We start from the raw sequence: 24,696 nt of genomic DNA, 5'->3' as shown, positions 1-24,696 counted from the left end.
CAGTAAGCCAAGCTGTTTGCAGGGTCATATGCTATCTCAGAACCCTATCTTCCCCTCCTAAATCCCCATCTATGACAGGCTCAGGTCTCCCCTTTGTGCCCGAGCTGGTGCTGGGCACATTCCCACAGGCTGCCTCCATCAGATTCACTTACCTTCTCACCTCTGCTGGATGTAGGAGCTGCCAGATCTCTTTACTGGACCCGCCATGGCAGGAAGGAACTCAGAGCACCCAGCATGTTTTACAAATGCTTGCAGCACACCGTCTGAAAAAACCACTGGTCTATCTGATAACCCAGAGGGCTCCTAAGTGACTAAGCGGGTGGAGAGGTTCATATACAGTGTGGCTACGCTGGACAAAGAGATGATTCATGTCCCAAGTGGAATGGAGCAGACATTGCAAGATTTCATCACGCCACTCAAGACTGTGTGCAATTGAAAACGTATGGTTGTTTATTTCTGGAATCTTCCATTTAATGTTTTCAGTCTGTGGTTGACCCCAGGTAACTGAAACCACGAAAAGCCAAACTATGGAAACATTATACTGTATTTACCTGCTCCGTAAGCCCAGTGGCAAACCTCCAATGGGGGCATCGTGTTCAGCCATACCCACAATCCTTTGGTGCATGTGAATGTGGGGGTGCAGAGTCAGGGGGAGCAAAGGTGGAAGACGGAAGCCCAGAGACCCAGGGAAAGGACACTGATGATCTCAGGCCTCTTATCTCTCTTCCAGGCCAGAGCAGGACACCTCTCTGTCTTGTATTCAATGTGTCTGAGGAGGCTCTGTCACCTAAGAGAGATGTGCCTGAGGCCCACGGAGCCCTGATTGCCCCAGGCCTACCTGGTAAAGCGTGGGATTTCGTCATTGATGTTCACGATGTTCACCCGCAGCCATGTGGAGGCTCTGAGCCCTTGGCTATCCCTCACTTCCACAGTGAGATGGTAACTGTCAGGAGAACAGTCCACGTGTGGGAGTCAAGCTTTGAAATGTTCCCTTTCTGCCGCCCCCTCCAGGTGCTCCTGCGGAGTCCGGCCTGCTATGCCCACCCTTCTTTCCCCACCTCTGAAACCCCACTCCTGCATTTCTCGTCCTGTAGGTCTCATTCATGGCCACCACCTCACATGTGCTCATGCCCGCCATCTTGCACACTCCATCTCCATCATTCCTCACAGCATCTCTGCAAAGTGTGTGTTGCACCCATGTGAGGGAACCGAGGCTCCTGTGGATTAAGCCACGAGCCCTGGTTCTCACAGCCAGTGCAGAGCCAAGAGCCCGTGTGTTTTCATCTTCCAACCCTGGCCTCTCCTCACGTCTTTTCTCAGAGGCCTGCTCACGTCCACCCTGCTGCTTTCATGTTAGCCAAGAGCTCTGGCAGCTGCCTCTCCCCATGCTTTGGGTGTCCTCTCCCACACCTTTATTCTTATTATCTGCAGATGAAGATTTTGGATGGGGAAGGAGGCCTTCCATATAACCGCCTTATTCCCTTTCCGGGGCTCCCTACCCTCTTCACTTGGCAGGAAGGCAGCAAACTGCTCAGGGCCTCCCTAGCTGCCCTCACTCAGGCTGCACTACGCCTGCTCCTTGACCCTCAGATAAAGGAACTTCAAACAAGGTCATCGGCAAAGGCTACCTGTTATGCCCTGCTTCAAAGTCAAATCCTGTTGTGGAGAAGAGTGTCCCATTAGCAGACATGCCGAAGCTCTTTGAGGGAGAAATCAGGAAATACTAAAAAACAAAGACAAAAAGAATGTGACTAAGCACACTTATCTTTCCCCAGAAGACATGTCTGTTCAGTTCCCGTTTTATATTCTTGGCTCATGGAACATTCCTGATGCATCAGGATGAAGCCCAAATAGTGAGTTCTCAGGCTTAATGGCTCTTGAATCAAGAAACGTCTGGATCCGATGGTCTGAGCCTCTGACCCTGATTTGCCACATCCCGAGGAGCTGGTCACTGGGTCCTGCTTTAGTTACAGAATGCATATATAAGGCCCTGCCTGGCCTCCTGCTTCTGAGCCCAGTCTCCTTTTCTCTGTCACGGCATTCTCACTGCCGCTGCCTAGGCCCACTTCTTTAACCAACACTGTTTTAAACACAGCCACCATGCCTTCGGTAACAGGACAATACTCAAGTAAATGAGATCTGGTCTTTACACTTAACCGAACTTAGGATAGAGTGGGGGTGCAAAAATGTCCATAAGCATCATTCATTGAAATGATGGAAGGGCAAAGGGAAGGACAAGTGTGAGAGAAAATGAAACTTAACGGAGCCCAAGTTTGAAGCTGGTTTGGAGATATAGAAGGTCTGTTTCAAAATCTGATCTGAGGGTTGTGGCCACTGGTCAAGTCTTCCAGTGTCGTGGGGACTTGAGAGTCTTCGTCCTTCTTGGCTTCCAGGGCCCAGTCCAGCTCTCCGGATGACCCTCTGCCCAGCACCTCCTGCTCTGACAGGGATATAGGCTCATCTGTCCCGTCCACAGAGGGCCTGCTCATGGGAGGACCACCCTCTGCTCTCCACAGTGCTCATCAAGATTGAGCCCGTGCTCCCCTGATGGAGTCAACAATGCAGGGGAAGGACCTGGATCAGAAGAGTTGAGTCCAAATTCTGGTTGGGACAAGTCCCTTCCTTGCCTGTAATTTAGAGATGATACCACCAACTGCTTGTTCAAGTCACGTGAGGATTCAATTCCAATGCATGCTGTAAAATGTGAAGGGCCACACGTGTATGTCCATTTGTTCCAAAGGGATTTTAAATAAATATTTTTATTTATTTCAGAGAGGAGGAGAGAGAAAGTTAGAAACATCAGTGATGAGAGAGAATCATTGATCGGCTGCCTCCTGCATGCCCCCCCTACTGGGGACTGAGCCCACAGCCTGGATATGTTCCCTTGACTGGAATCGAACCTGGGACTGAGCCAAACCAGCTAGGGCCCAAAGGGCTTTAAGGTTAGAAGGTTTTATTATTTCCTACACGGATGAGGATGACCTCTCCTCCAGGAGCTTTTGCAACCACAGCCATGGCCCCTGAAGTCTAGAATCAAAGGCAATACCAGCCAAGGATTCCAACCCAGAGACTTGGTATTGTCATCACAGCTGAGCTCTCCATCAGAGAAGAGAGGATGCGCAGAAAAGACATTAAAGGTCTCCTTCGGGCATTTATAAGGTTTTTAAACCATTTAAAAGAGTGTTTGCTTTCCATTTCCTATTTAATAACATTTTCCTAGTTGTGATGAATATATCTTTTACACAAAAATTGGGAAAGACAGAAAAGTATAAAAAAGAAACTCAATTGTAGTCATCATTATTTTCATGGATAGCCTTATGCTCTTTTCTATGCAAACATACACCCTCCAAAAAATTGGGCTGATGTTATAATATCTGCGCTTTTCATTTATAGCTTGAGCATTTCCCCATAGTCATGTAAATCTTATTTTACAGCTTGGCTGGTTAATGATGACACCGTGTTCTACTATAGGGGGAATTTTACTAAGTCTCTCCTCCTGGTCACTTAGAGAGGAAATATTTTTGAGGGAAACGATTTGGGCAGTACCAAGGAGTGCCCTTCTCCCAGCCCCCAAATTGCATATGCACTCAGAGGCATGACGTTTAAATGCCAAGCTCCCTCCCCCTCAACTCCCCTGCTCATAGCCTGGGAGCAGTGGCCTAGGCTTGCAGCTGCCTGCACACGGAGCAGTTCCATGTCTTTAAGCAGAGCCTTCCTGGCAGAGAATCCTCACATATCCACAGATCAGAGGTTCGCACGAGATGTGATACAAGGGTTTATAGACCCAAGGGGGGCATTTACCACATGCACCTAAATGGGGATGTCTTTTCACGTGTTTTGAAATGCTCTGGAGATAGGTCTCCAGTTCTGGTTGGTCCCCCAACTGTGCAAGGTCTTGGGATATGGAGATGACAGTCAGGTCCTGCTGTGCAAAAGCTATGGTCAACTGAGGAAACATACGAAGATGTGGGAGAGGTAGTCCAAAAGGGATGGGAAGAGGGAAGGAGGACTCTTAGACCCGTTTGGAATGGAAGCGTCACAAATTGGGGCCGTGGAGTTAAGTTCAGTGGCTTTTGGAGCCAGACAGCTGAATCTGAATCCTGTTTCTACCACTTTTCAGCTGTGAGAGCTTGCGCAACAAAGAGTAACAAAAAAGGGCATGCCCCATCGTGTAGCGTTCTAGAGCAGTGCCTGGTACAAGGTGAGAATGTAAGATCCAGGAGGAAAAGGGCTTCATCTTACTCACTGCTATGTCCCTAGTGCCTAACACGTAATAGCTGCTCAATAAATATTTGTTAAACGTTAAATATGGGGGTTTTCTTCTTGCCTGTTTCCCATCTAAGAGCAGCATTCCAAACTTAAAGGATCTTAAAATCTTTTTTGAAAAATCCTTGAAAATACAGCAACAAAAAACTTGTTAAACTTAAAAAAAAAAATCTGTTTGAATGCCAGTCTTGATTGTGAAATCTTCTCCAGTTCTGTCTACAGTCTCAGCAAAAATGAACAAGAAGAAAGAAAAAGAAAAAGAAAAACAGAGACAGATAGAAAGAGTAAAACTGTAGAACTAGGAGCATGGGGAATTTTTATTAAAAGTCTGATTTCCTGGAATCCTGATTTTTTTTCTTTTAGCATCATGCTAATTTCCTTTATCCCTGAACCTATGAGCTTGTGTTAATGGGAATAGCAGTTTTGTGCTTAGAAAGGAGATAATATCCATAGACTAAAAATATTGTGTCATGTGGCCATTTGCCAGCAATTCCGAAAGCTTTCTGTAAAACCTGGCATTCTCTCCCCTTTTTAAAGGCTTGTTTAATCAAGGCTGCTCCCTTGATATTCATTCTTGGAAAACAGAAATGAAATAGAATGAAAAGCAACTGCAGCCCCTCTCTGCTCCAGGACTGGCTAAGGCAAGTCCTGAGTAATCAGATCAATTCGGTTAACAAATGCTTGTCAGACAAGCTCCACCGTTTCCCCGCTGGGAATATCCCTTTACCACCACCCCAGGTTCCTCTCTTTGCAGCCCCTTGGCAGCTGCGGTTTGTTCACGGACACAAAAGCTTCAGTGTGGAAGGCGAGGAGCCGTGCTTCCTGCCCCATTCACCCTTTACGGTGCCATTGCTGTAGGGAGAAATGAGGGTGAGAGGGAGCTGGCCCAGTTTCCTGAAATGTCAGGCTCCCTGGGGAGGGCACGCCACCTCCGGCTCCCCCACTGCAGTTGGAGTCACAGGCAAATAATGAGCCAACCTGTGCAGGTTTGCAGCCATCAGTTGCTTTCAGGCCTGCAATGGAATTGAGCTACAAGAATTCTGCCCCCTGTTTCCTCAGAACAGAGCAGTCAACGTCCAGCGGGAAGGAAGGACCCTTATTCCTCCCAAGTCCTGGGAGTGGCAATGACTGTAAGCCGCTGAGAACACGCCCAGACCCACCCAGAGGACAAGCAGCACAGGGCACACCTTGCAACCGGGCTGTCTCAAGTTATGTATATGATGCCACAATCCTATTATGTTTTTCACTGAAAGCTGAATATTTTATAAAAGCCTCAATTCCTCCCCTTTTCCCTTTTCCCATCCCTATCCCAACTCAGAAGTGGGAGGTGGGGGCGGAGGGGGGGAGAGAGTGCTTAGGAGAAAAAAAATTACCATAAAAAACACTACTTCAAGCCCTTAACTTGGCCTGCTCATGTTGTATTATTATAAAGGTGAGCTAAATAGGTTATAGGCAAGTATTTGAATGTTTTTAAAAGGGCCACATTTGTAAATGCAGAATGCTATCCATAGCAATCCTTTACTGATAAAGCTGCAGAATCTATCTCATATTTTGTCAGTCTTTTTTTTTAAATAATCAGCCTGGGACCCGTTCTTTGATTTGGCTTCCCTAATAGTAAGGACAATGATCCCTACCTATTCGAGTAAGTGTCTCTCCCAACATACACACAGTGGTCAGTGGTGATGTGTTTGGAGTGGGAGTTGTCCAATTCCCCTGCTTTCTCCTTTCTTCGGCATTTTAGTAAGAACCTGGAGCAGAATGTGTTTTGCAAAGACTTCAGTGGTGGCTTCCAAATGAACAGGTAGGTGCAGGGGGCCGCTGCGTGACTGGTGTGTGTCTGTGGGGGAGCGGGAGGGAAGTGGAAGTGCCTGGGGAACAGGGAGGATGTTGTCACTCAGGAAAGAAAGGGGCAGGAAACCAAAGACAACATGTGTCAGAACACAGGAGAAGGGGAGGAGCAGGAGCCCGGTCAGAGACCTCAGTTCTCACTAGAGTGACCTGGCCAGGCAAGGGCCTCACTCCCTTCCTCATCCAGAAACCAGTGGCTCTGAGAAGTCCCATCTCCTGACAGTCACTATAAACTCAGGAAGATCAAAAGACACAACCCGCTGCCACAGCTCGGAGCCACGAGCAAGACCGAGGGGAGGAGAGAATTACTTTCCCTGTTGCCCTCCTGGTAGCCCAGCTACTAGCAAGGTTATTGCTCTTTTAATTTAATCCTTTGTCTGCCCTGGTGAAGACAAAGCACATTTCACTTTATGCAAAAGTCCTTCCCTAATGGAAAGGCCACGAGAAAGCCCCTTAATGGAGGAATTGCTGCACTAGATCACTTTGCTTCCAGCTGCGAAACTGATTAACGTCCTGAGAGTCTCTGAGGGGGCTGTGCAGCAGTTACAGTGCCATTTCCAAGCAGAGGGAGTGGGTGGGAGGGGCTGGGTTGCAGGGAGCCTCCTTCAGGAGGTGGGGAAAGGGCAGGGGGAGGCGGCCCAGGGAAGAAATGCTGGTATATGTAATTATTCACGTACAGACCATCCCGCGTGTCTTTATATTCCGAGCCCACCACTGACGCCTGCCTCTGAGCATGCATCACCTGCACCCCATCACAACACAGAAGGTGTGCAGGGAGGGGGTGCTGGCTCAAAGCCTGCACTGTCCAGCCACAGGCACCTGTGACTACTGAGCATTTGCAGTGCGGCTGGTCTGAAAGGAGAGGAGCTGCACGTGTGCATGCACAACGAGCCCGAAGACTTGCTGTGAAAAAGGGTGTGACATATTGCATAAATCGTTTTCATGTTGACTATATGTTGAAATGATAGTAGTTCAGACATACTGACTTAAACTGTATTAAAATGAATTCCACCTGTCTCATTTTACTTTTTGAATGCAGCTAAGAGAACATTTAAAATTATATATATGCAGCATTCTTTTCTGGTCAAATTCCAGCTCGATGGAGCAGTGCTGGTCCCAACAATTTACAATCGCATGCTCTTTGAATTTCCCTAAAAATGAGGAAGCAAAGACCAGTGGTTTCTGCATTAGCCCCAATCTTACTTCCTCTGTGACACAGTTTCACTTCATTACGCTTGGTAAGGATTTGTCATTTTAAAGCAGCTGGGTTTCTGGACATGTCCTAGAGCAAGTTTTAATTCATCCTTTCTCCGCTAGTTGCTGTCACCAGCAAAGTGACTCCTGGGACACACCGGGTAAGAGGACAGGCACAAACCAAGCGTAGGTGGCTTCATGCACATGCTTTGGCGTTTATTAAAGTCCGTACTTGTTTGTTCAGTTCAGTGGTTCTCAAAGGGTAGATGCAGCAGAATCACCCGGGAAGTGTTCCAATTCAGTATTGTGATGTGGAGTCCAGGGATCTGCATTTAAAAAAGCAGCCTATGTGTGTTCTCACACAGGGGCCTGACCCCTCTGAGAAACACTCATACACCGGTGTTCCCGGCCTTTCCGACCAGAACAATTGCCCAGGGTATTTGGCAAATTTGCAGATTCCCAGGCCCACCCCAGACCCACAGAATCCAAAACAGAGAATTGGGAAGCTTGGGAAACTGTTTCAAAGCAGCTGTTCTCAGCCCTGTTTGTACCTGAGATTGCCTAGGGGGTTTAATTATTATTTTTTTTAAATATTTTATTTTATTTAAAAAAATTTTTAAGTATGTTTTTATTGATTTCATCGATCAGCTGCCTCCTGCATGCCCCCACACTGGAGAACGAGCTTGCAACCTGGGCATGTGCCCTGACCAGGAATTCAACCGTGACCACCTGGTTCATGGGTCAACGCTCAACCACGGAGCCACACTTTTAAAGCCTGACACCTGGGCCACTCTCTGGGTCAATTACATCAGACTTTTTGGGTGGTGTTTTTTTTAAGTTCCTCTGGTGGCTTCAGTTTACAGCCAAGGTTGAAAAGCACAGGTTTGATCAATAGCGCATTAACCCATCTCCTTTCTCCTTGTACAGAGCAAAAGTATGTCATTTAGTACCCCCAAGAGCCCAAAATAAAATGTTGAAGTACAAAGGCCATCGTATGTTACTTCCCAAACTGTTATTACCTTTTTCTAGCCTGAGAAAGTTTCCTTCTAGATTATGTTCACTGCTCCAGCAGGCTGGCTGTCAACCTTCTGTGCAGCTGTTCATTCCAGCACAGGTGTTAAATACTCATTAACACTTTGCTGCAACTGGGAGTGCTCCCTCCTCCAACGCTGCAGAAGCCACTCCGTTCCAGGCTCCACATCCTTTTTGATTGCAGTACATTTTCTTTTACGGGAGCAACACCTGCTGCATTGCTCCCTACCTGGGCAGCTTCCCTTCATCAGAAAGGGACAACTTGATCTAGGAGGTGTGTTTAAAGGGGCCATGACCTTGTTCCTTCTGCATAATTTGGAACAATACAGTACAAATGGATATCTAAAAATAAATATTTTTCTTTACAGCTGAGATTCCTCCCATTTGCTCCTACTACATCTTGTACAAACTTCACAGTAATTATCTTATTAAATTATAATTATTTGGGGTATGCATGAATGCCTTCAATCTAGACTGTGAACTTCTTGAGGTACAAAAAAATGTGTCTTCGTCATCTTTGTATCCAAAGTAGCTAATAGAAAACCTGGCACATAGTGGATTCTTGGTAAATGTTGAAATGAACTAAATGTATAAGTGTATAACTTGGGGTTGCTGACCTCATCTCCATCCGAAATACCTTTTTCCCTAGTCACCATCAAGCAACAGTGGCCATAGGACAGAGTTCTGGACAGTGAGAAGTGAGCAGAAGTCTTCTGGTTAGGGGTTCCAGGAGGGTCTTTGTTTTCCTACCAAAAAAGGGACAGACTGGCCTGGCCTGCCCCCTTCACCCTCTACCCTTTCTTATTTTCTTTCTCCTCCTCTTACTCTTCCTCAGCCTCTTCCTCCTTCTCCTTCTCCCGCTCCTCCTCTGCCCCTTCCTCCTCCTCCTCTTCCTCCTCCTCCTCCTCCTCCTCCTCCTCCTCCTCCTCCTCCTCCTCCTCCTTCTCCTCCTCCTTCTTCCTACCTGGAACTTAGAAGTAAAGGCTGGAGATGTAGCAGCCATCTTGTAAACATGAAGTGAAGAAAAAGAGGACAAATCCCGTATGTTCTGGATGGAAAACCAGAAAGATAGGAAGAGCCCAGGTTTTTGATGGCAGCAGCTATGCTAGATCTGGACTGCCTGCCTGCCTGTCTCTGAACTTCTTATAGGAGAAGAAAATCCCGTATCTGCCACTGTGGTTAAGTTTTCTGTTCTTTTCAAACACATTTGTAACTGGTATAACAAGTATCCTCTCTAATAAAATGGTAATATGCAAATTAACCATCACTCCACTACACAAGCCACACCCACCAGCCAAGCCACACCCACCCGCCAATCAGGGCGAGTATGCAAATTAACCCCATCCAAGATGGCTACAGCCACAGAGAGCAAGGTTTCCCAGGTAACAGAGCAAGCCAAGCTTTCCATAGCCGTTGCAGGGCTAAGCCTCCACTCAAGCTACAAAGTTTCAATTATAGAAGGTAAACAAATTCAAACAAATGGTGGCAGAATGGAGCTTGAGAGAGCAGGCCAGGGTTGCCGGCGGCAACAGGGGAAGCAAAGCTTTCCACACACCCTGGCCGGGCTCACCCGCTTAAGGCTACAAAGTTTCAATTGTAGAAGGTGAATTAACTGCCACAGAAATGGCTGCTGCCCCAGAGGGAGCAGCAGGCTTGGCTCTGCTCCAGGCTACAAAGTTTCAGTTGTAGAAGGAAAATAAATTCCAGATACCAGGGCCTCTGCTTGGGTTGCCAGGGGGCGTGCCTGGCCTGCAAACCACCACAGGCCCCTCACTCAGGCCGCCCCACGCCCCAAGGGAACCCCACCCTGATCCGGGACACCCTTCAGGGCAAACCAGCTGGCCCCCACCCGTGCACCAGGCCTCTATCCTATCTAATTAAAGAGTAATATACAGATTGATCATCACTGCAACACACAATATAGCTGCCCCCATGTGGTCAAAGATCCTGCCCCCATGTGGATCCTGCACACAATATAGCTGCCCCCATGTGGTCAAAGATCCTGCCCCCCCAAAGATCCTGCCACTACAAGATGGCCAGCAGGAGAGGGCAGTTGGCAGGCATCCAGCCTGCAAGGGAGGGCAGTTGTGAGGGACCAGGCCTGCAAGGGAGGGCAGTTGAGAGGGACCAGGCTTGCAAGGGAGGGCAGTTGGAGGTGATCAACCCTGCAGGAGAGGGCAGTTAGGGGTGACCAGGCTGGCAGAGGAGGGAAGTTGGGGGCAAACAGGTTGGCAGGGGAGCAGTTAAGCATCAACCAGGCTGGCAGCGGAGTGGTTAGGGGGTGATCAGGCTGTCAGGCAGAAGCGGTTAGGGGCAATCAGGAAGGCAGGCAGGCAAGCAGTTGGGAGCCAGCAGTCCTGGATTGTGAGAGGGATGTCCGACTGCCCGTTTAGGCCCAATCGCACCAGGATTGGGCCTAAACGGGCAGTCGGACATCCCTCCAGGAGTCCCAGATTGGAGAGGGTACAGGCTGGGCTGAGGGACAACCCCCGCCGTGCACGAATTTCGTGCACCGGGCTTCTAGTGTTATTAATAAGTATGCATATAAAGGACCTAGTATTGCTCTTAGCACATAGTAGAAACCTACTAAGTGTTTGCATATTCATTTACTTATTCCTGCAAATAGAATCTTAAATGAATGAATGGGTTGTATGGATCCTGAGAAGATTCATTTGATGTGATCCCAGAAAAGACATTTATCTGCTGAGATGGACTCCCCACAGTCAACTGAGGGCCCAACTTTTATAAATAATGAGAGTCTAGTGGCCATCTGCTGACAGAGGCTCTCACATATTCTGTACACCAGGAAGAACCTCAGACAGAGCTTTCAACCTCCTGCACTGGGCTCCTGCTGTTTGAATCCACTTTACAAGACAGTTCCTAGTTTGCACTTTCAACCAATGAACTGAGACCTACTCCATCCAATCAGAACCTCACAGCTATATCCTCATTTGCATCTTTACTAACCAATCAGAATTGCTCCATAATGACCAATCAGAGTGCATGATGTCGACCAATTAGAACTGTGCAATTTGGATTCTTCATTTACATAAGATTGGACCAATTGGTGGGTCAGAAACTATTATTTGAATAAAGTCTCCCCTTTTCCTCTCCATTATCTTTTGGATTTGTTAACAGTTGCTTTTATTTTTTGACAGAAGGATATCTTCTAATAATAACATCGACTATGCTCTAACTTAAGATATATCCAATAATCTTAAACAGCATTATTTCAGACCCTGTGGACCACATTATATTGGTCCTGGAGTTTACTCCCAAGGCTCACTTCCTCCTCTTAGAAAAAGTAGTCCTGTTGAAGCTGTAAATCATGCAGCAAACAGCAAAAACAGCCTCCTGGTGTTACCAATTCCCTGAGTGTCATATTTCAAGTATTCTCTTCGCTGTAAGGCAGGGTTTGCAGGAGTGTAGCCTGCTCCGAGGTTGGTCCACTGGCATTATCTTCTCCCACCTGGGCTGCCCAGCTTCAGTGGGCAGAGCTAGGCATTGAGGCATCCTTGCCAAGCTAAGAGGCTTCTTTGCCTAAGGTTTGGTGGTTACAAGAGCTCCATAGGGAGAGAAGAGAGATCAGCTGTCTTAGACTGAAGCATGAAGCAACTCTCCAGGACCTAATCTGCTTTTCTCTATGGAATTCCTCCTTTTCTTTGGATTTCCTGGGACTCGTTTTTAATTTTTTTTAAACTAGGCTCCAAGCAGCTTGGCTTCATCTCTGAAAAGGAAATGTTAATGTCTTTGGGGTATACATTTTATGCTTATTTTTAAAATAATATAGCTGGATTTTTATCACCTTTGAATTAAAAAAAAAACACTGAGCAATTTTAATATGCTAGGCAGGCAATTTTAATATGCTAAGTGGCTTTACATGCATTCTCTAATACTTATGATACCCCTACTGAGGTAGGTGCTCTTATTAGATGAAGAAATTGAAGCTCAGAGAGATTAAGAACTTGTCCAAGATCACACAGAGCCATGAATCCAATCTGAGGTGTCTGTCTCCAGAGTCCCCTTTCCGATTCCCACCTCCCCTGTCCTCTATGCTTTGGCAGTGGGCAGCATATTTCTCCCATTACCACTGCCCAAGCCCACCCTGCCACGATGCCAGGCTCCTGGGTCAGCCCCTCTCCAGTTTAACAAGGAGACTTACACTGAGGGGTATATTTTGACTTGTATCTTCTGGATCGAAGGCCTCAACCTGGTAACTGAATCCAGGGTTTGCTCCTTCCACTATGTAGAGGTCTAGACCTACGCCCACGTACACAGTGGAATAAGAAACATTTTATTAGATAAAGCAAATGAGAAATCCCCAAACCAGGTAAGCCAAAGGAAACCAAACACAGCCAAGGAAATGAAGTGTATTGGCACTGTGGGAAAAAGGGCCGCAATAATAAAGGCCATGAGTGAGACCATGGCCAATTTGCAGAGTGAATACTTTTATGGGAATTAGTAAAGTATTAGGGTTGGCCTAGCTGGTAATCAAGTCTTCACATGTTTCCTCTAATGAGAGGTGTCCTGGGATATTGTTGTTTGGTGGGAGAGAGGGAGGTGATAAGGGCAGAGAGTTGGAAAGTAACCTCCAGGGTGAGGCTGCTCCAAGTTCCAGAGCCCCTTTAATGTGTAAATTCCTCCCAACCTGAGCTGAGGTTACCCCTTAAACTGCACTTAGCCTCTCTGTTCCATTATAAGGCCTGTCATTGCAGAGACTCATTTCTGCTGAGAGAGGGTTGCAGAGAGAGAGGCTCAGGAAAGGGACGAAAAATTGATTTCATCTATTTCAGAGTTCTTGGCGATCATGCGGAGGGAGGGGCAGGCATTGCCACTGGCACCACCAGCCCTGCCCATGTCCTCTGCCCTGGCCTCTCTCTCTCTGAGAATGTCTCTGATCAAGAGATGACCGAGAAGGCTAAGGTTAACTCATTCTTTTGTACGGCGCTGTGCTGAGGACTTAATGTATAGGGTGGAGTAAAAGTAGGTTTGCAGTTGCAAGTACACAAAGCACATATTATTATTTATTAGCTATTGAATTATATTCCATACAAACGACTGTAAACCTACTTTTGCCCCACCCTGTATGTTTCCCCCTTTAATCTTTACAACAGCCCTAGAAAGTAGGTAGTGTAATTTTCTCCCCTTTATAAACAGGAAAACAGGTTCAGAGGAGTTATTTGGGTTGTCTCAGCTAGTAAGTAATAGAATCAAAGTTCAAACCCAAGCCATCTGACTTCAGTTTTCATTCATCTTCTCACTGCTCCTGCTTTCATTTTAAAAAAAAGCATTTCCTGAGTTCTCACTACATAGCAAGCACTGATCTACACATTGGGAATACAGCAGTTCACAAAACCCTGCTCCCATGAACTTGAAATCTAGTGGGAAGATATGGATAATAAATGAGTAAAATGTGTGAATGTTGCTGAACAATGTTATGGAGAAAAATCAGGGAAGCAGTGTTGTGAGTTGGTTACAACATTAAATAGAGTGGTTATGGAGGTTCATTGACATTTGAATTAAGATTCTTAGAGAAATGAGGAGGAGCCTTAGAGATATGGAGGGGAGGGGGCAGAGGAAACAGCAAATGCCGAGAGAGATGCCTGCGTAGGTTGTGCTTGGGGTACTCACAGATTGGTGAGGAGACTGGGACTGCTGGAGCAGCGATTGAGGGAGAGACATGTGGGAGACAACATGGTAGGTGGGGAGGGTGGTATGGGTGTGCCAGATTTGATGGGGCCTTAAGGAGATTCTGGCTCTCCTTTTGGGTGAGATGAGAGGTCCTCGTAGGGTTTTAAGCAGAGGAATGCCTTGATTTGACTGATGTTTAACAGGATCTCTCTGGCTGCTGTATGGAGAATCAACTGTAGGAGCAAGGGCAGAGCAGTGAGCCCAGTAAGCTGGCATTGTATAGCTTACACCATGGAGGTAGTGGTGAAGAGGCTAGGGACGGCTGGATTCTGCATAGATTTAGAAGGTGACAACATTTCCTAATAGATTTTATGTTGGATGTGGAAAGACAGAAAAAAGTCACGAATGACTTCGAAGTTTTGGTCCAAGCAACTGGAAGGATAGAGTTGCCATTAATTAAAATGGGAAAGACAAGAAAAGCAGCTTTGGGTGGGGATGGTGGGGGTGACGGGGTTGAAGTAGGAGTCAAGAGTTTGGATTGGGAGCACATTAAATTTGAGATAGCATAATCAGCAACCAACTCCGGTGTGTGTGGGGTTTTCCTACACCACCAAGAAATTCTCTGACATCAGCTGAAAATCCAACTGAATTCAAGTCCAGGTTGTCACCTAAGCTTCTGACCCACCAGCTATAAATCTAAGCTTCCCGAAACGCCCCCATTGAGTTTGATTCATATGCTAGAGTGGCTCCCAGAATTCAGGGAAACATTTCAGTTAGTAGATGACTGGTTTATTATAAAAGGTTGCAGCTCAGGAACAGCCAGATGGAAGAGTGCATAGGGGCATAGGGCGTGGAGCGCCCATGCTTTCTGGGCACGCCACTCTCCCTGAATCTCCACCAACCTGGAAGCGCTCTGAACCCCTTTTAGATTTTACAGAGGCCTCACAACCTGGGCATGATTACTGAAATCATTGGCCATTGGTGATTGAACTCCATTTCCATCTTCTCTCCCCTCTGCAGTGGTGGGGGTGGGGGGGGGGTGGAGAGTGTGTGTGTAGGGTGGAGGGGACTGAAAGTTCCAACCCTCGAATCACAGGATTGGCTCTGCTGGCCACCATTCCAGGCTTAGGTGACCGAGGGGCATTCCAAACTTCACGTCATCAACATAACAAAACATATCTTTATCACTCTCATCACAGAAAAGCCAAGGGTTTTAGGAGCTTTGTGTCAGGAACGGGAGGAAAACCAAATATATATTTCTTATTATAAATCACAATATTACAGATGTCTATTAGATATTCAAGTGGAGATGTTAGGTAAGATACCTGGATATTTGAGTGGAGTTCAGGGGAGAACCTGGACTAAAATGATAGACTTGGTGGCATCTACAGCCATGAGCCAGAGGGAGATTATTCAGGAATTTACGGTACCCTATGCTCCCATCCCTTAAAGTGTCATCCCTGCTCTGTAGCCGATTCCAGGCACGCATTGCTTTCAAGGGGTCAGCGTCCTTGGGGAAATGAACAAGTCAGTCAATGACCAGTAGTACATAGTGATGAGCCTGGTGGGCTAGGCCAGATCCCTTCAGAATGATCCACTTGCGGTCCCGAGCCTCCTTTTCCTCCCCAGGACTGGGAAAGACCCAAGAGAAACCACGGATGGGAAGGGCTTTTTAAATTGCTGGGCATTATTCCTGGGAGCCCTGGGCTGGGGGACATTTTGTTTATTTCCTGGGCATTAAGCACCTGCCTTTTCCAGGGAAACAGCTGCTTTTTCATTTACTTTTCTGGTTTGCTCTGTCCCCAGGGTCCTCCCTGATGCCACCGTCTGGGCTGCATGGCGCACCCTGTGTATCTTACCTTTTGCCAAGTTGCCTAGAAACTGAGGCGGCTCATTCACATCTGTTACCTGGACAGTTAGGATCTGAAGGTCAGTGACACCAACGTCATCCTTAACATAAATCTGCAAATCAAATACGTTTGGTCCTGTTTCAAAATCTAGTTGTTCCTTCCCAGTAGTGACAACCTAAAAGTAAATGCAGAATTCTTAGCGATCCTGTGAAAGAAGGTCTGCTTTGTGTGCATGCATTTTGCAAATGGCTATTACTAGGAAGAAAGCAAACAGCATCCTGGAAACCACCTTTCACCCGCTGTCAGAGGAACTAGCTGTTTGCCTTAGTCCTTCCAACACAAGCCCCAGGACACTTCTCCACTAAAGGGACTGCTGTGGATGCTGCTGCTTTTCATAAAAAAGAAAAATATTCAGGAGATATTCTGGTCCCACTGACAGAAAATGGAAAACCAGAGAATTAAAAAACTTATCACTACTTAAGTTAGGCTCCTAGATGAGTCCCTTAGCAACCCTGAGCATCGGCCTGCGGACTGAAGGGTCCCGGGTTCAATTCCCAGTCAAGGGCACATGCCCGGGGTTGTGGGCTCGATCCCCAGTAGGGGACGTGTAGGAGGCAGCCAATCAATGATTCCCTCTCATCATTGATGTTTCTATCTCTCTCTCCCTCTCCCTTGCTCTCTGAAATCAATAAAAAAATATTTTTTAAAAATGAGATGCTGCACTTTCCTGGGATTGCCATGAAATTACATTTTGACTCATCACTCCATTCTAATTTTCCCAAGGCCACTTCCAAGAATAAACAAGGGAAGAAGGATACATCTACAGAAATAAGGAATGACATGTACTAAAATGAACATATGTGTGTGTGTGTGTGTGTGTGTGTGTACCTTTCTACACATTCTTCCACTGTCGGAAATTGTCCTCTGAACTACAGTGATTTGGAATTATGGAAGGGACACCAAGAAATGGGGCCAGAGATATCACTAGAATCTAGGTTGTTGCCATCAGGAACCCACTGATCCATGGTGGGAGGGGCCTGCTGAGGCTAACAGGAGATCAGTCTGTGAGCTCTCAAATCTATATGCATATCCTTGACTGTGAGCTCCCATGAGGCCCCGAGTCCTTTGGGACTTCAAGGACTGCATTTCATAACTGTCTTAATTATGTTAGTAGAAACTTTTGGTTATTAATACAACTTGGGGCAGACGGCGAGGCATTCAGTATTCTGTAGTGAAGAGAGTACTCAGCTCCAATCCCACTTCTGCCACTGAACTTCTGTGTGACCTCGGGAAAGTCACTTCAAGAGCTGGGTCAGGGTACTAAGGAGAATCAGAGGGAAGAAAGTTCACGGTGAGCTGTGTTTAGTCAGGGAAGCCTTCATGGAAGGAGAGGCTGTGGGTATTGTGCTTGACTTTGTAAGATCTGGACTGGTTAAGGGAAGAGAGAGCAGCCACAGGTGTGAATGAGTGTGAGCAGTGGAGGCAGAACTCAGGGAGGAGGGTTGAGAGGGAAAACGAGGTAGTCTTGTCTGTACCCATGAGCCAGGTCAGCCTAATATCCACGCAAGTGGAGATGACCTGTGTCTATGCTTAGCACGTGGTAAATAAGAGGCAGCATAACATAGGAGTCTAGAGCTTAGACTCTGGAGCCAGACTGGCTTCAAAGCCAAGCCTTCCCATTACTTAACCTTTCTGTGCCTCAATTTTCCCATTTATAAAATGGGAATAAGAAGAGCATCTACTTTATACAATTGTTGTGAGGATTAAATGAGTTCATCCATGGAATACTTAGATACTTGTACTTGTACTATAGTTTGATAACAGGTAGAGTGATACCTCCAACTTAAGACTGCTGTGGCTATGGGGTCTTTTGTGGTTCCACATAAATTTTAGCAATATTTGTTTTAGTTCTGTGAAAAATACCATTGGTATTTTGGAAAGACTCAAACAACAAATTAGAAAACAGAGCAGTGGTATGATGGCTCTTCAACATGAATGATCGGGTCTGAATTTTCCAAGAGGAAACATTTACACAGCAGCATTGGACATTGAGGCTCACATTTTTTACTAAGGGCATGTTCTTCCATATTAAGTCTCCTCATAGTTTTCCTTCTGAAAAGTCACAGAATCCTAGAAAAGCAGAATCACCAACACAATTTCATCAGAACCCAGCTTTTAAGGAGATCAATACTCAAACTAAAACACCCAAAGAGTTTAGTTACTGTCAGCACACCTTACACCTGATGTCATGTCAGGATGGTTGGCAATAAGAAACAAGACTTTTATTTATAACACTAGAGGCCCAGTGCACGAAATTTATGCAGGGAGGGGAGGGGTCCCTGAGCCCGGCCTGCACCTTCTCGCAATCCGGGACCCCTTCCATAGGCCCGATCCCGCAGCTCCCTTCCATAAACGGGCAGTCGGACATCCCTCTCACAATCCAGGGCCACTGGCTCCTAACCGCTGGCCTGCCTGCCTGCCTCATCACCCCTAACCACTCTGCCTGCCTGCCTCATCACCCCTAACCACTCTGCCTGCCTGCCTCATTGCCCCTAACCACCTCTGCCTTGGCTCCCGCTGCCACAGCTTCATCCAGAATGACCTCTGGAAGGTCGTTCGGCTGTCCAGTCAAATTAGCATATTATGCTTTTATTATTATAGATTATTTGTAATGTTCAGTTGGACTAGATTAAATAGAGAAAAAAGATTTCAAGGCTAGAGGGGCACCTAGTGCAGCAGAAGGCTCTAGGATGCCCGAAAAGGACTTCTGGATATTAGAATAAGTGAGATTAAACCTGGGAAAGAGGAAGAAATGATCACTGATCTGGAATCCCATGGGGCTCTCATCTTCAGGACTCCTCTTTCGCAGGTAACTCCCATTGCAAATAAGATGGTACTTACCTCAAACTCGGTGCCTGACAGACAGTTCACATTGAAGGCTTCAGTAAGGGGACTGGTGTTGATTATCAGGGGAAACCCTGGCATCACAGGTGACAGTGATGCTGATAAGTTCACAGAAAACTTATGCACTGAAGTCCCAGGTGAAGAATTCTCTGCCACATTACTAGTAGCAGGTAAGCGAATCAGGTGTAGTGCCTCTCCCGCTGTGGATTTAAAAAGGATAAAAATTACATGTGCACAAAGCCTTGTGCTGGGAACAGGGACTTAACAGCTTGTTCTGTGGCTTCAAGTTGTAGCTCGGAGCAGCGATGGAACCTGGTCACTCCCCAAGAACAAATACTCCTGCCAAGACTTGGAGAGGGGAATGTGAGATCTTATAGCTAAGAAAACAATCACCACCAAACAACCATGAAATCTGCTCTTGTCATCCTGTTAATAAAGCTGCTGCTTTCCTCTTGTCTCCCTGCTTCCCTTCTCTTTTCTCCCAATCTTTGTGAAGAGCCAGGAGAAGAGAAACATCACCTTAGCAGGTAGACACCCACTTGAAGTATCTAGTCTACCCATGACATTCTCTCTTTTTCAAGGGCCCAATATTTTACAAGAGTTCATTTTCCTTCTCTGGGTCAGTGTTTCACTCATGATGTCATCTGAGAGTTGAGTGTGCATGACTGAAGAGCTCCTTGGTAGACTTCCCCACAGTCATAAGTAATTTCAAGGACAGTTATTTGTTTTTATTGGGTGCTATCGGTATCATGTAGAGAGTCAGTCAGTACTTCCTAGTTGGTAGATTAACTCCTGTTTCACAGAGAAGGAAATGAGATACTTAGAGGAGGCATGTGAACTTCTCTGGACTTCATTACAGACAGGGAACGTTACAATTTAAGAGAAAGTATGTTTCTTCCAGGAATGCCTCAGGACATTCTCAAGTCTCCTTGACACTGTGCAAGACTTTGCCAATACGGAGGAGAGCAACAGGTCATGTTTTTTCATGCTTCCATAATAATGGTTACTGTAGGGGGTTGAATAATGTCTTCCCCAAAATTCAGGTCCACCCAGAACCTCAGAATGTACCTTACTTGGGAAAAGAGTCTTTTCAGATGTAATTAGTTAAGAGGAGATCACACTGAATTAAGATGAACCCTAAATCCAACAGCTGGTATCCCTATGAGGACAGGACACAAAGACACACACAGAAGGAAGAAGGCCATGTTATGACAGAGGAGGAAATTGAAGTAATGCAGCTACCAGCCAGGGATGGCAAGCAACCACCAAAAGCTGGGAGGTAGGCAAGGAACAGATTCTCCCTCAAAGCCTCTAGAGTCTAGACGGAGCCAACCCTGCCAACACCTTTAGTTCAGACTTCTGATCTCCCAAACTGTGAGATAATACATTTCTGTTATTTTAAGCCATCCAATTTGTGGTAATTTGTTATAGCAGCACTAGGAAAATCATAAAATTATCATTTATTCAATGTTCCAAATAGGCGCATAATGTAAAATCCTTTTTCTCATTTACTCCTTAAAACCATCCTCTCAGATAGGTATTAATATCATTATTTTACAAATGAGGCAACTGGGCTAAAGGACATATAGTGAATACTGTATGTCCTTTTATCCCTATTCACAGGGATAATGTCCAAGACCCCCAATAGATACCTGAAACCATAGTTTAACTATAAAATAAAATGTTTTTCCTATACATACATACTTATGATAAAGTTTAACTTATAAATTAGGCACAGCACGAGATTACCAACAATAACTAATAACAAAATAGAACAATTATAATAATATCTATAATAATAAAAGTGTAATATGCTAATTAGACCAGACGTCCTTCCAGACAACCTTCCAGACGAAAGCCGGGGCTGTGAGGGTAGCCCAGGTCCTGGGTGCCTGCTAGCGGCCGGAGGGAAGCCAGTGCCAGTAGCCAGGGGAAGGAAGGTCTACTCTTGCAAGAATTTCATGCATTGGGCCTCTAGTACTGTAATAAAAGTTATGCAAACGTGATTTCTCTCCTAAATTATCTTATTGTACTGTACTCACATTTTCACTTAAAGGAAGCACTTTCAGACTTCTCTTGGGCATATTCAAATTGCCAGCATCACTACTCTTGTGCTTTTGGCCATTATGAAGTAAGGTAAGGGTTAATTGAACACAAGCACTGCAGTACCTCAAGAGTTAGCTAGTGAGTGACTAATGGGATGGGGATGGCGGAGGTGGGGAGGGGTGTCTACAGCTTGAAGATGATGGACAAAGGAATAATTCAAGTGCTCGATGGGGCCAAGCAGGATGATGTCGGATAAGAGATTTCATCATGTTACTCAGAACAGCAAGCAATTTAAAATTTACAAATTGTTTATTTCTGGAATTTTAGAAATTTTAGGTGTATAATTTCTAGAAACAAACAGGACATGGAAAAATGTTGGTTTTATTAAAAAAGAATGCATTTATTTCAAATTTGGGGGAAGGGATGCAAAGAAATAATGGAAATGTAGGCAAAATTGAAATATAAATACATTCATTGATACAAGCTGTTATAAATCTAAAATCACCTTATTTAGATTAGAGACTAAAATGCATTATGCTAAGTTATTTTTACTCACAGAATTATCCAGGTTTATGGACAAGGACTGTGCAAGGACTCAGATAAATCAAAACAGCTGAGGCTTAAGGTAATGTGAATATGAATAGATTTTTTTAAATCTATTAAAATTGACTTTCGTATTATACCATTCTTGTGATAAAAACCCGAAGCAAAATAGTATACTGGATTATTTAGAGGCAAAATGTTCCCAAAAATAGTTTTTCAAAATGAGCAAAATAATCAGTTGCTTTGGTGCTTGGGTTTTTTTAGGCATAATTTCCTCATGCCCTCTTTTCCCACAATAAAAAAGTCAGCAAAGCCCACCTTGAGCTGTTCATGAACGTGTTTCCCCACCGTTCAGCAGGACAAGGACAGTCATAAGCAAAATGAAAGTTTGGCAATTTGTCTAACAATTTCCCACCTTCTCTTGGCCCGTCCCACCCACACCGGGGACTTGTACCCCTCCAGCCAAGAAGAAAGGACCCCGCTGCTCAGATTTAACTCACTAAGGTTTTTCTCAAGATGGTATGGTGAGTGATAGCTTTGCTAAAACAAGAAACCACTTGCATTTACTAAGAACCTACTCATCAGGCATTATGCTGGCTACTTTAATGCCTGATCCCGTCCACTCTACACACAACATAGGTGTTGCTGCCTCAGTAAGTGTTATACTTAGTAAGGGGTCGCGGTGGGCCCTTGCTGCATCTGGGTCTTATAGATAACAGACTGCACATACTTACTATCGTGTCGTCCCTCCACACTTGTCAGGTGACTGTGCACATGTGATGCATCATAGTTTTTCTATGACCAGGCAACAAAGCAGCAAAATGGTGCTGGGGCCTGGTGTGAAATTGGCCCTTCAACTCAGTTGTTAGATTTGGGTGATGTTCTCTATAAGAGGTTGTTTTGGGAGCAACCTAAGCAATTGTGCAGGAATATTAGCTTGATGTGGGGTCCCTTGGCCTGGCCTGCACCCTCTCACAATCCAGGACCCCTCGGGGGATGTTGGAGAGCCAGTTTCAGCCTGATTCTGCAGGCATAAAAGGCTAATATGCAAATCAACTGAACAGTGGAACAACTGGTCACTATGATGCGCACTGACCTCCAGGGGGCAGACGCTCAATGCAGGAGCTGCCCCCTGGTGGTCAGTGCACTCCCACAGGGGGAGCGCCACTCAGCCAGAAGCCGGGCTCACGGCTGGTCAGTGCAGCGGCGGTGGCGGGAGCCTCTCCCACCTCTGTGGAAGCGCTAAGCGTGTCTGCTGCAGGCCTAAGCAGTCAGTCGGACATCCCCCGAGGGCTCCCAGACTGCGAGAGGGTGCAGGCTGGGCTGAGGGATCCCCCTGAGTGCACAAATTTCATGCACTGGGCTTCTAGTACAGAATAATGACTAACATTTACTAAGCATTTACTATGTACCAGTCACTCCTCTAAGTGTTTTACTAAAGTAACTCATCAAAAATGTAAATTATCTCTAAATTAACCTGCAAATTTAACATGATTGAATTCTATACATTATGGTATGCTACCTATCAAAAAATAAGATTTAATTTAAAAAGCTCAATTTCTGCCCTGACCAGTGTGACTCAGTTGGGTGGAGCATCATCCTGTACACCAAAAGGTGGCAGGTTTGATTCCTGATCAGGACACATGCCCAGGTTGTGCTTCCATCCTTGATCAGGTCATGTACAGGAGGCAACCAAGCTATGTTTCTCTCATACATCAATGCATCAGTCTCTCTCTCTCTCTCTCTCTCTCTCTCTCTCTCTCTCTCTCTCAAAAGATCAATAAAAAGATTGATTTCTTTCAATAAAAAAAATAAAAGAAAAATAAATAAATAAAAAGCTCAATTTCAATCACCTGAGCTGACAATATTAAAAAGATCTCCTAAGATTCTTGAAGCTCTTTAATAAGGACGAAGATGCGCAACAATCTTTGGCTCTTCAACCAGAAGGCATTTCCTCTACCCAAGAGTAAGACAATACCTCCTCAGTACCTCAATTTTTCGACAGGATTTGCTAAGCTCAAGTTGCCCCCAAAAGTCTCCAGAGAAAGGCCAGAATCTCCACAAAGACTAACTTGACATATACACTGAAGGGGTTCAGAACACATTTTCCTAGAGTGTGCTACTTTGACATAGGGACTATTTTGAGCCAAAGGCATGGAGACCCAAAAGATTCAGGAATAGCTTTTTTAAAATAATAATAATAATAATAATAATAATAACCCCCCCCCCCCCCCCTTAACTTTCTAAAAGAGTTTAGATAGAGGGCCTGGTCTAGGAAGAGAGCTATCACCAAAGATAACTACAAAGCATACGGGCTAGGTGTGGTGGGCAGGGGAGGCGGGGAGCTCAGCAGGGCCTGGAGCTCAATGTCCTCTCTGTGAGGCTCAATTGCCTGACTGCCTTAGGTCTCATATTCTTATAGGGCCTCCTTATATACATAATTAAACTTGTTTTTCTATTGTTAATCTGTCTTACGTCAATTCAATTAGTAGACCAGCTAAAACGACCTAGAAGAGTAGAAAAAAAAAAATTCCTCTTCTGCAACACTAAGCTCTGCTATGAAAATTATTTTCCCAACTTTGGGTCTTGGAAGGACTTCCAGCTCAGGCCAGTTAACACCAGAGGGAAAGTGAATTCTGTACAGACATGGACTAGATTGTGGCTTCTATAGGCACCCCGTTCTCTGGGTTACCCCTACCTCCTGCAGCTCCTGTTGCTACATCATTTCATTCATCAGTGCAGATAAGCCCACAGTTAATCTGGGCCTCCCAGAGGCAATTTCCTTTTTCAGGACTTTATCCTACAATGATATCCTGTAAACTGAGTCGAGCAAACAAGGTGGCAAAATGAGTTCCTACCTGACATGGCCCCCAGGAGAAACAGGAGGAGGGCTGCTTCCTGCATACTTGAGAGTTCACCTCTGTGCACACTTCCAGCAAATCACCCAGGAGCGGAATCCCACCTTATATCAAAGTGCATTCCAGATGCCGCTCATCTTCCCCTCCCCGTTTCGTTGCTATGCAAGAAATCAAACAGATGCCTGGTGGTAACTAAGGGAGACTCCAAACACCGCAGGAATGTTTGTTCTTCGATTACCTGCTTCTGTGACTGCACGGTACCCAAGAGGCCAACCAACCCGTCCTGGTGAGCTCAGAGTCCATCTCAAAATTCCACACCTACTGTGCGGATGGAGAGCCCCAAAAAGGGAAGTCAAAGAGCAAAGAAAAAGAAGAACATTGAGATGATAGTAAAAGCTGGACATGAGCGCAGTCATCCAGGATGGTCTCAATAGCCAGGCACTCTGTCCTTCTCAGAAGTAGGGTGGGGAAGTGGGAATTTTTCTGCTGACAGAATTGATGAACTGGACTCGGAATTGGGACTA

At 45.7% G+C, this 24,696-nt stretch overlaps 1 protein-coding gene across 1 annotated transcript in view; it reads right to left on the bottom strand.

The window, feature by feature from the left end:
- The window catches only part of CDHR3 (cadherin related family member 3), a gene marked incomplete at its 5' end in the record, with an annotated part of 57,182 nt that extends 32,964 nt beyond the window's left edge, over positions 1 to 24,218 (bottom strand). Inside the window, 6 exons of the mRNA XM_079786089.1 lie at positions 839 to 943; positions 1,629 to 1,723; positions 12,503 to 12,600; positions 15,831 to 15,996; positions 18,723 to 18,925; positions 24,173 to 24,218. Coding sequence (XP_079642215.1) covers positions 839 to 943; positions 1,629 to 1,723; positions 12,503 to 12,600; positions 15,831 to 15,996; positions 18,723 to 18,925; positions 24,173 to 24,218 — 713 coding nt within the window. The remainder of the gene's footprint in view (positions 1 to 838; positions 944 to 1,628; positions 1,724 to 12,502; positions 12,601 to 15,830; positions 15,997 to 18,722; positions 18,926 to 24,172) is intronic.
- Between the last annotated feature and the right edge of the window lie 478 nt (positions 24,219 to 24,696).

Source organism: Cnephaeus nilssonii (assembly GCF_951640355.1).
Source record: "Cnephaeus nilssonii genome assembly, chromosome: 12".
NCBI classification, from domain to species: domain Eukaryota; kingdom Metazoa; phylum Chordata; class Mammalia; order Chiroptera; family Vespertilionidae; genus Cnephaeus; species Cnephaeus nilssonii.
Note: the sequence above shows the minus strand (reverse complement) of the source record. Positions and strands in the feature narration are given on the sequence as shown.